The 11,341-nt window shown below is 35.8% G+C and overlaps 2 protein-coding genes across 2 annotated transcripts; both read right to left on the reverse strand.

The window, feature by feature from the left end:
* Positions 1–829: 829 nt before the first annotated feature.
* LOC128245979 (uncharacterized) lies at positions 830–1,210 on the reverse strand. Its single transcript, XM_052964194.1, has one exon. The coding sequence runs from the start codon at positions 1,208–1,210 to the stop codon at positions 830–832; it is 381 nt and encodes a 126-aa protein (XP_052820154.1).
* A 4,928-nt stretch (positions 1,211–6,138) lies between these two features.
* LOC128203212 (innexin unc-9-like) lies at positions 6,139–10,952 on the reverse strand. Its single transcript, XM_052904521.1, has 6 exons — positions 10,824–10,952; positions 9,177–9,299; positions 8,496–8,625; positions 7,893–8,095; positions 6,958–7,127; positions 6,139–6,428 (listed from the first exon to the last, which is right to left on the reverse strand). Exons 1-6 carry the CDS (start codon positions 10,854–10,856, stop codon positions 6,188–6,190), a joined length of 900 nt encoding a protein of 299 aa, XP_052760481.1. The 5' UTR covers positions 10,857–10,952; the 3' UTR covers positions 6,139–6,187.
* Positions 10,953–11,341: the final 389 nt, after the last annotated feature.

The raw sequence follows: 11,341 nt of genomic DNA on the forward strand, positions 1-11,341 counted from the left end.
TTCCATACAATGGCATCATTTTCATCACAAGATTACTGCAACAAAAATAGCACGGATAAAAGCATGAACACTAAAATGCGTAGAATATGAATTTATCTGAATCAAGATAATAAATAAAAAATCAACAACAGAAAATGGTTTAAATCATCCAATATACAATTTAATTTCAACATCCACAAATCATCGTACGTCGAACATTCAACCATTCAACTATTTATCAAACTTGTTATCTTGCATTAATGCTTAAATATATGGAATAATATTAGCATTTCTTACAGATAAAATAAACCAAAAAACAGCTTCACCAAATCATTAACAATGTTTGTAAATAAAAATAACATGCATTCGCGGTTCATAATTTTCTCCTTATATTGTTATAAAAATGATTTACATTTATTTCATATTCATATTTTAGACATTTTATATTGTCATTAAATGACATCAAATAATTATGTTCTTTCGATGTGCAGCTGTGGATAAATCAAGGATATTTTGAACTAGAGAGTTCCATTTAAACAGTTTCGATTATGAATAAGATTAAATTTTAATTGTGTGTATCATCAACGAAGTCCCGTGCAGATTTTAGTTGTGTGTATCATCAACGAAGTCCCGTGCAGATTTTAATTGTGCGTATCATCAACAATGTCCCGTGCAGATTTTAATTGTGTGTATCATCAACAAAGTCCTGTGCAGATTATAATTGTGTGTATCATCAACAAAGCCCCGTGCAGATTAAAATTGTGTGTATCATCAACAAAGTCCTGTGCAGATTATAAATATGTGTATCATCAACGAAGTCCCGTGCAGCTGATTGGAATCCGTTTTGTGGTTATTTAACTTCCAAAACGTATTTTTTCGGTATGTATCCCACCAGGACAACTTCTTGGAATTTTCTGGCGAAATTTATTGCTCTTTCCGTAGAGAAACCTCCACCATTAGATATATCAAACACTTGTATCCTCCTATCGTTCGCAATCGCATCCCTATCAAGAACAGCGATGCGATAAGGTCCACCACCGTATTTTTTGGATCCAAACAACTTTGCCGCCGACAGAGAGTTAGAACACGATATGAACTGGGACATCGAGTAACTTCCTCCATCCACGTGTTCCTCTAAGTCCTTTTGAGCGGACGGATCTTTGGCTGAAATACCATTCTGTGAAGGGTATTCGTCGTCCCTAAGCACCCGATATAACCGATTTCCACTCATTTCTACGTGTATTGGGTAGCTTTGTTAACTTAATTTTAAATCGCGTCTGATCATCTCATCAATATATATAAGGGCACGACTGGGAATCCCCATTTCTTATCAGTGTTGTAAATGTAATCTATCATGTGTTCTTGATGTGTTTCGTTATCGCGAAGGTACGTAAGTTCAGGCATTTACCTATCATTTAGATGTACAGTTCCCATATATACACCATAAAAAGTATCATCGAGCGAAATTAAAATAACGTTATAAAACAAAATAGTGCGTCCTTAAAATGCAATATACAGTCCAAACTCGCTTTGTCGACGTCGGATATCTCGACTTCCCGGTTGTGTCGACTTTTTTCTACGGTCCCGAATTCATTCTTTCTTATCTATCTAAAATAAATCTGCTCATGTCGATTTTTCTATCTCGATTTTTTCGCTATGTCGATCTCCTATATCAGTCCCTGTGATCGAATTTCACACATTTTCCACGTTTCCTATGTCGAACTGTATATCGAGTTGTAGGTGCGAAAATATTCATGACAGATTGCGGCATGTCGCTAAATTACCGTGTGTGTCAAAATAACAAACTGTCATAATTGAAGGTTAATTGGTAAGTGTGATTTATTAAAGTTGTTTGTTTATACTTTTTATTTAAAGATACATTTTTTCATTGAAAAGCTCAAGGACGCCGATGACACCATTTGCACATTCGACAACATTGAAAGTTACGTGACGAATTAGTTTCTCTATACTGCATGAAGAAAACAAACATAACGAATGTGATATTTAAAGTTGTTGTTGTGCTGTATCGTTTTCTTACAATGTACAAGTGTATGTTGTTGTGGTTTAATATCTGTTTTATGGAATCCATAACGGTGAATTAAATAAATTTGACACAAATAATTCTCTTTTTTCACTGTATTTTTCAATAATACGTTTGCTGTCTCACGACGGTAACAAGACAGTTCAATTGCAGAAGTCGGATGTCGTACATAAATTAAACTCAAATGTTGGGATTGGTGTTATTTTATTTAAAATTTGGATATGTCGAATGTTCGTTATCTCGACTTTTCCCCCCTAGGTCCCGACAAAGTCGACATAACGAATTTCGACTGTATTATGTAACAGCGTGTCGTTTCAGTAAATTTAACCAGTTACATGTATATATAATGATGGGTTTTTAGTACTGCGTTTATATCCCGGAAATTAGATTCAGCAAACATCAACTTGAATCGAACACGACCTCCGGGTCGAAACCCATTGCTTATAACCCTATTTTATCTATATACTGACAGAAACTTGCCGAAACAAGTTTTGTTTTTATTCAAGCTCTTAGTCATTCGATTTTCAAACGCATAATTAAGCTTTTCGCAAATAAAAACTACTTTATCTCATCTTATGTTTTTTAAAACATAATTACTCTTATTTGAGCTTAAAATAGTAATGCATCAGTTTGTGTGTGTTTGTGTGTGTTTGCGTGCGTGCGTGCGTGCGTGCGTGCGTGTGTGTGTGGGGGGTATGACCTAAGTTAATACAGAAATACAAGTCAAACTTCTTTTGAGGACTATTGCCAGTTATATTTAAAATAAGTTACAAGTAAAATTGAGTTAAACCTTGTTTTCATCTTTATTTTCAATCATTTGGTGGAGGAAAAATAAATATAAGTCTATATAAGAGTTTAAAAGATCCCGTCAATAATGTTAACACTTATATACACATACAGAGAAGAATATTCATTTTCAAAGCTTAAACCTTAATAAAAACAAGAGATTGCTTTTTTGAAAAAGCGCTTGTCTCCCCTATTGTGTGGTCGTAGCTGAGAAAAAATAAATGATGGACATGAAATTTGTAACTTTGGACTGGAGACAAACCAACAGTGAAGTTTGGTTTATTCGATTATATTAAATAGTGAAGAGAAGATCGGAAACCATTTTTCAGCTCACAGTCATCGTGACCATGACCTTTTACCTACTGATCACAACATCAATAGGGATCATCTACATAACCAACTTGCATACCAAGTATTAAGTTCTTGGGTGCAAGTGTTCTTTAGTTACTGAGCGGTAACCATTTCTTCAACTCAAGGTCATGGCAACCTTGACATTTGACCTACTGATCTCAAAATCAATAGGGGTCATCTACTAGTTATGACCGACTAGCGTACCAAGAATGAAGTTCCTGGGTACAAGCGTTCTTAAGTTATTGAGCAGAAACCATTTTTAAGCTTAAGGTCACCGCCAACGTATCATTTTTTACCTGAAGGTAACCTTGACCTTTGACCTTTTGATCTGAAAATCAATAGGGGTCATCTTCTAGTCATGAACAACTAGCTTACCAAGTATGAAGTTCCTGAAACCAAAGGATCTTTAGTTATTGAGCGGAAACTTTTTCTTCACTTCAAGGTCATGGCAACCTTGACCTTTGACCTAGTGATCTCAAAATCAATATGGGTCATCTTCTAGTCATGACCAACTAGCATACCAAGTATGAAATTCCTGGTTGCAAGCGTTCTCTAGTTATTGAGCGGAAACAGTTTCTTCACCTCAAGGTCACGGTGACCTTGACCATTGACCTACTGATCTCAAAATCAATAGGAGTCATCTACTAGTCATGAACAACTATGAAGTTCCTGGGTACAAGCTTTCTTTAGTTATTGAGCAAAAACCATTTTTAAGCTTAAGGTCACTGCCAACATAACATTTTTTACCTGAAGGTAACCTTGACCTTTGACCTTTTGATCTCAAAATCAATAGGAGTCATCTAATAGTCATGAACAACTAGCATACCAAGTATGAAGTTCCTGGACCCAAAGGATCTTTAGTTATTGAGTGGAAACCGTTTCTTCACCTCAAGGTCACGTTGACCCTGATCTTTGACCTAGTGACCCCAAATTCAATAGGGGTCATCTACTAGTCATGACCAACTAGCATACCAAGTATGAAGTTCCTGGGTCTAAGAGTTCTATAGTTATTGGGCGGAAACGAAGTGTGACGTACTGACTGACTGACTGACAGACTGATGGACTGACTGACGGACAGGGCAAAAACAATGTGTCTCCCCATGAATGGGGGAGACATAAAGATATTACACGCAAATGATTTTTACATGGAATGTCACCACGACCTTGACTATTGACCTTGTTACCCCCAAAACAATTGGGATCATCTAGACATCATGACCAACCTCACTTCAAAGTTTGGTGAACCTAGATCAAAGCATTCTCCTGATATTGCACGGAAATATTTTTTTACATTAGAGGTCACAGCGACGTTGACCTTTGACCTTGTGACCCCCCAAAATATAGGAGTTTTCTAAACCTCATGATCAACCTCCCTACCAAGTTTGGTGAACCTAGGTCAAACCATTCTCAAGATATTGAGCGGAAATGTTTTTTACATTGGGGGTCGCCGCGACCTTGACCTTTGACCTAGTGACCCCAAAACAATAGGGATCTTCTACACCTCATGACCAACCTCCCTACCAAGTTTGGTGAACCTAGGTCAAACCGTTCTCAAGATTTTGAGCAGAAATGTTTTTTATATTGGGGGTCGCCGCGACCTTGACCTTTGACCTAGTGACCCCAAAAACAATAGGGATCCTCTACACCTCACGACCAACCTCCCTACCAAGTTTGGTGATCCTAGGTCATGCGGTTTTCCAGTTATCGATCGGAAACGAAGTGTGACGTACGGACGGACTGACGGACTGACGGACTACCGGACTGACGGACAGGGCAAAAACAATATGTCTCCCCCAGAGAGGGGGAGACATAAATAAATTTCACATTGTTTTTCAAATGCATTGAACATATTAGTGATCTATTTTTTCTGTACACGAAGTTGACAATGAATAATTTCATAATTATTCAATCTGCTGTATTGCTGCATATACTTTATCATTTCATGAAATGCATGCACAAAGTTATATACAAGAATCAAACATTGTAACTTTAGAAGAAACGACTTGACACAAAACTGATGGAAAGAAAACATTTTTTTACAAATTAACACATGTTTTAAGCAAATAAAATACTTACAATTGTTCGACTTTAGTTCAAAAGCTTTAAAATTAAAACATTTAAGGAGTGAAAACAACGTGCTTGCTAAAATTGTCAATGTTCACTGTTTTTGCTTTTTTCATTTTTTGAGACCAAAAAAAATAGTTATCCCGGAAATGCATCTGAAAACACTTATTGTATAATTACTTTACTCTATGATTTAGAAAATGCAGAAAAAAATTCGACTAAAGTATAAAAATATTTTGGATTGTGCCGTGGCGTGCGAACACACACCGGTAAAGCCAAGATTCTTTTTAGAAAACCGACGCCTTAACCACTAAAAGGACTGTGACGGATATTTTGATCTTTCAACAATACATTGATAACATCACGTGATAATATTAATTACGCAACAATCAATCGCTAAAATACGTAAGTCACGCTGTTTTGAAAATTGTGATCTTCAAAGATTATATTTTATGAAATATCAGCATTTGCTTAAGCTCTCCATTGTCAGTATCATAGTTTTAACACTCATTATGATTTGCCAGTTTATTTCGTAATATAAAATTGCATTTTAAAACCACGGGCGAGTCCTTTAAAGATGAAGTTGTTTTTCTCAACGTTATTTAGAGTTAGAGAGGAAAAAGTGTATGTGGTAAAATATGTAAATTGCTTCATCCCCTTTATTCTTCATGCACAATTGCCCCACAACCGGTTTGTACATGTACAATTCCTACTTGCTGATTTCAAGCAATGAATAAATAAAAATATATATAGTTAGTAGCAGACTTAAAAACATACAAAAAAGTATTAAAATCGATATTTGATCAGAATCTACGTAAAAAAACTAAAGTTTAAAAAATTTCTGACAAATTTACCAAACTGCAAATTTCATTGTTATATTTTTCATTTATTTCTGCATGCAATTTATTTCCCCAGATTTCACAACCGTAACGGTATACGTGATGCACCTATAATCCGCTACACTAGTCATATATAACTAGCTTTGTTGTCCCCCTTGTTGTTATTCTGTACATTTGGCGGACGTTGGTCAGCGAGCACTTTCTTTGAGATGGGTTTTTCCAGGAAGCGGCCCCAGAGGCCGTTGATGACGTCCGTCACGTGAAGTGGGTTAGAGTTCCGGGCGAGAAGTTGGAGAAGGAAAATTCCGTCGTCGCGTAGATAATTGCCGAATTTGGTGCACAGGCTTTTGTCAGTCGTAGTTTTTAATCTAATAAAAGAGAAAATATATAACCGCCGTGAGGTGTATTTTAAGAGAATAAGAGTAAGAATTTGATTTGCAATTGATAATCTGCAAAAGCGGATTTAGAAGGCTCCCCCTACCCTTAAATCGTACAATTTACTTTTTTTTATGGGAGGATTTTGTTTAATTTGCTCAAAATTAGCCATTTCCAAATACAAATTGTTAAACTTTTCTTGAGAGAGTAGCCCCAAGCACCAATACAAAGAGTTGATGTAATAAACTTTCGGTTCTGAGGGAGCGGCGCATGTCAAACTGTTGGGTCTCTAAGTTACGTCCCAATCTTATGTCAAATACTGGATCAGCCCTTGCTCTGGATAGAATACACGTACACTAAACGAAGTCAATCTTTAAATAAACTAAAGTGTGAAACTAATTTGACGCGTCCGAAAGAAGCCATTGGACGTGCATAAGAGTAATTCGAAAATGTGCATATCATACCGCCAGACAGTACTTTCCTCTACAGAAAGTTACGGAAAAACGAATGACAAAGACCTACCTGCCCTTGATTTTCAAGTACTTCTTCACGAAGGAGACCCGATTTCTGCTGACGATGAGGTGCCAGATCCAGGACATGAGGTTTGCCCCGGTTGAAATGGCAACAAAGACGAACCAGAACCACAGAAACAGGAATATCTTCTCGTTGAATAGGTTGAGGGGTAGGACACACTGTGAGAAATGAGGCAGTAGCAAATGTTTCGTCTACAAATATACACATATATATATTATGTTTATAGATAATCAATTAACAAGATATGTTTGTAAAACATGTATATGCTCCACTAATGGCAACCATATATTGTAAACCCTAACTAAATTTAGTTTCATCATTTTTTTCTATTTTGAGTATCAGTGGCCTTGACCTTTACTCTAGCGGAAAAAAACGCAATCCCATGAATAGTCTCAATAAACTCTTCCTTAATATAAAATATGTCAACCGTAACTAGTTATTCAGTTTCAAACGTTTTTCTATTTTTGGTAACAGTGACCTTGACCGCAAGGGCCCTATACATAACCTCAGGAAATGTCTCCGTACTCCGTTCCTAAATACATGTACCAAGTTAAGTCAACATATTTCAGCCCTAACTTTAGTTATTCTGTGTCAACTTTTTTGAATTTTCAATACCAGTGACCTCGACTCTAGATCTAGGGGTCAAAAACGCAATCCAATGAAAGGGTTCCATAAATTCTTGAGACTTCCTATACATTAAGTTTAGTCAAAATGATATGACAATCCTTACTAAAGTAATTCAGTTTCATAGTTTGACGCCGTTTGACTATGTGAAAACCTGAGTAAAATAGCCAAATGACTGACCATTGGTTGACCCTGACCCTATAGCTACATGCAACATGCACATTAGTAGGAACTCCACCGTGTTGATGTGGACGGCTTTTATCAGTGGCGTACCTCGATCATATAGCCAACTGACTAACCTTTTGTTGTATGCCACGAACGCTGAAGCTACAAAGCGATACCCGTGGAAACCGGCGGCTCTCCTTCAGTTGGTGCTCCACTGCTAGGGTGTGGATGGCTTCAATCCCCCAGTACCTGAAGAAACCGCCTAGGAAAGCGTCCAGTATGTAGAATTGGCAGACCACGTTGACACAAAACATCAGCTTGGATATAAGGTATAGGCCTGTCGGAAAAGAAATAAGAGATGTTCATTTTGTGGGAGAATAAATTAAGTCACTTTGTTGAAAATAAGTGTTATATGGCATGGCATGGCAGGCAGTTGCATTTTGTTCTTTATGCTGGATTGAAAATCAGAGTCAATACATGGCAAATAATTGCATTTTGTATTTTTAAAAAAATACCTAAGTTCCATCCCACGCGTTGAAGCTTGTGCAATACAAGCGTTATATATACGCGTATATATTTGTTCGTGTTAGCTGATATAGTGAAAGAAGATTGATTAGTTTAATTTTGATAAACTATTTCTTGAATGCCGTTGTCATTCCTATGTGTCGAATGGTCTAATGTTGTTATGTATATTTTAAAAGATTTCTTTCTGAAAACGCAGGGTAATAGCATAATACCGGTGAGATAAGTTCCCTCGCGGCGATTCAGACAGAAACAGAGGCGTGACAGTTTTTGACGCATGCGCACAAGACAGTTCCAGTGGTATTGTCGGTTGCCCTCGAGCCAACGGTCTATGGTGCACACAATCTGAATTAAACAACATGTTTCAATTTCAGAGAGAAAACAGAACTAAAAGAACGGCCATTTAACAATCATTTATGCCGGCTTTTTTCTTGCTTACAATAATTGTATTGAAGTATCCGTAAAATAGTTATGACGTCATCAATGACCATCGATAAGGAATATTACCAGGATTATGAAGTATGCTTTTGAACCACCTCAACATACAACTTATAGTTATTTGATAATATGCTTTTCGGTTGTTAATAGAGATTTTTAGTGAATTAAGAAAATCAGTGTTTGAAACAGTGGAAAATAATTTTGATATTTTATTATTTTGATATTTACACCCGGTCTCAAGTCCCAATAAAACCTCAGCACGTAAAATATGCAGTTCATTATGACCGCAAAATCATTATTGACATGATCGGCGATAAAGAGTTTGCGGTCAATATGGCAGTATATTTCACAGTTAAGTAAATAATTGTATAAGATTACACTGAACAAATCATAACCTTTTATATATACATTTATACCAGTCTAACATTTCAATAATGACTTTTGATATTTTTATTTACCTCCTCTATCTTGGCGTCCCTCTTGGCGTCATCCACGTAGTGCGCTTTAGCCGTCATCTCTACCAACTTCCGGATGTCCACACCGGAAAACCCAGAAAACGCCCTCCATACCACGCTGGGGAGCTGCGTAAAATAAAGATTTTTTTATTTGGTTACCATGATTTTTTTATTCGGAAGACAAGCATGCGTATTATTTTAAATGTACCGGAACGGCGTTCATTGACACTTTTGGTTATTCGACCCACGAAAAAGCTTTTATCATGTATATGTTGAAACTCTTTCATATGGGCAAGAAAGCGCTCCTATAATGTCTAAAATGGTTTCCTAAATTATGACCCATATACATGTATTGGTATACACTTGTTTCATTTAAAAGGTATGTTTGCATACAATGTTTTTCTTATAAAACCAAAGATACATTGCAAAATACCTTTGTTATATACCACGTGATAAATTACGTCATAAATGCTACGTCGGAAGGCATCATTTGCTTCGAATGAAACACTTTAAACAAAGGTAACGTTTCCTTCACCATTTTAAATGAAACGAATGGCAGTCTATTCTGCTTTTTTTAAAGCTGCACTCCGACAGATATACCATTTTTACATTTTTTTTTATTTTTTGTCTCGGAAAGAGCCAATTTTTGCGTAAATATCCGCAATCCAATGATTGAACTTTTTGACAACTTTTTTACTGTTTGTCTTGGAACGAGCCAATTTTTGCGACAATCCATGGAAACCAGTTATATAAGACTGCTGACAAAAAATTAGATCTCAGATTTTCATATTTAAGTTCAAAAATTGATGTTTTATACATTTTTCTTAAACCGTTAGTAACCATAAAACATTAGTTTTCGAACGGAAATATGAAAATCTACGATCTGATTTTTTGTCAGCAATCTTACATCATCGGGTTGCAGATATTTACACAAAACTTTGCTCTTTCAAAGACAAAATTAAAAAAAGTTGTAAAAATGGTAAATCTGTGCAGCTTTGACATTAATATTAAACTATTATGGGTTATATACCTTAATGCATGAAATTTGATTCTGTACATCTTGCTTGGTTCAAGTCTATAAATACTAGTAAACTATCAACACATAAATGTATGCAAATATTGAAATTTGACTTTGTACCAAACGCCTTGCTTAGTTCAAGTCTATATATAGTAACATAGATCACCACCTGAAAATCAGGCGCGTAGCTGCACATACGTGAGTACGCGGCTCAATCCACATGGTTCTGACGAAAAAAATACAAACAAAATCATCCATAGTTGCAGTATGCGTACTTGTATTCATGATCGTAAAACGGTTAATTTTTAAGTGCTACTAAATGCACAAGATTGCACCATGGTTTTAAAAAATTGTCGAGGTAGCATCTGCATGCCCCCGAACCCCAATAGCACACCTATGAATCCACATGAATAGAGGGCTAGCTACGCTCCTGTGAATGCATGTATGGAAATTGACTTTGTACCCAACGCCTTGCTTAGTTCAAGTCTATATATAGATGACGATAAAATATGTCACCACATGATTGCATTTTTTGAAATTTGACTCTGTACCAAACATCTTGATTAGTTCATGTCTATTTATAGCTAGTTAACTTTACTCAAATATGCATCACAGTGACCTGAATTTCTCACCTGATACACTTTGATTAGATACAATTGTATCATTATTTTGTAAATAAAGATAAATAAGCTGAATGATTAAATACTGTCATTGTAAATTAAACCTTTCATGGATTAGAAACATTTAGAATATTACAAAAGGTCCCCTGAAACCGTTGGATGAGTCACCCGTCGGGAGCGTACATCAATGTATAACCAAATTTAATCCCATCAATGTCAAACAAAATATAATACCATCAATGTTTAACCAAATATAATGCCATCAATGTCTAACCTAATATAATACCATCAATGTCTAACCAAATATAATGTCATCAATGTCAAACTAAATATAATAACATCAATGTCAAACTAAATATAATTACATCAATGTCAAACCAAATATAATAACATCAATGTCAAACCAAATATAATGTCGTCAATGTTAAACTAAATATAATAACATCAATCTCAAACTAAATATAATTACATCAATGTCAAACCAAATATAATACCATCAATGTCAAACCAAATCTAATAGCATCCATGTC

Source organism: Mya arenaria, chromosome 9 (assembly GCF_026914265.1).
Source record: "Mya arenaria isolate MELC-2E11 chromosome 9, ASM2691426v1".
NCBI classification, from domain to species: domain Eukaryota; kingdom Metazoa; phylum Mollusca; class Bivalvia; order Myida; family Myidae; genus Mya; species Mya arenaria.

Excerpts from the sequence above, each read along its gene's own strand:
- LOC128245979 (XM_052964194.1), bottom strand. The coding sequence starts at position 1,210 with ATGAGTGGAAATCGGTTATATCGGGTGCTTAGGGACGACGAATACCCT.
- LOC128203212 (XM_052904521.1), bottom strand. The coding sequence starts at position 10,856 with ATGATACAATTGTATCTAATCAAAGTGTATCAG. Across the intron at positions 9,300-10,823 it reads ATCTAATCAAAGTGTATCAG|CTCCCCAGCGTGGTATGGAG; the intron begins GTGAGAAATTCA and ends TATTTTACGCAG. Across the intron at positions 8,626-9,176 it reads GGGACGCCAAGATAGAGGAG|ATTGTGTGCACCATAGACCG; the intron begins GTAAATAAAAAT and ends TGTTTAATTCAG.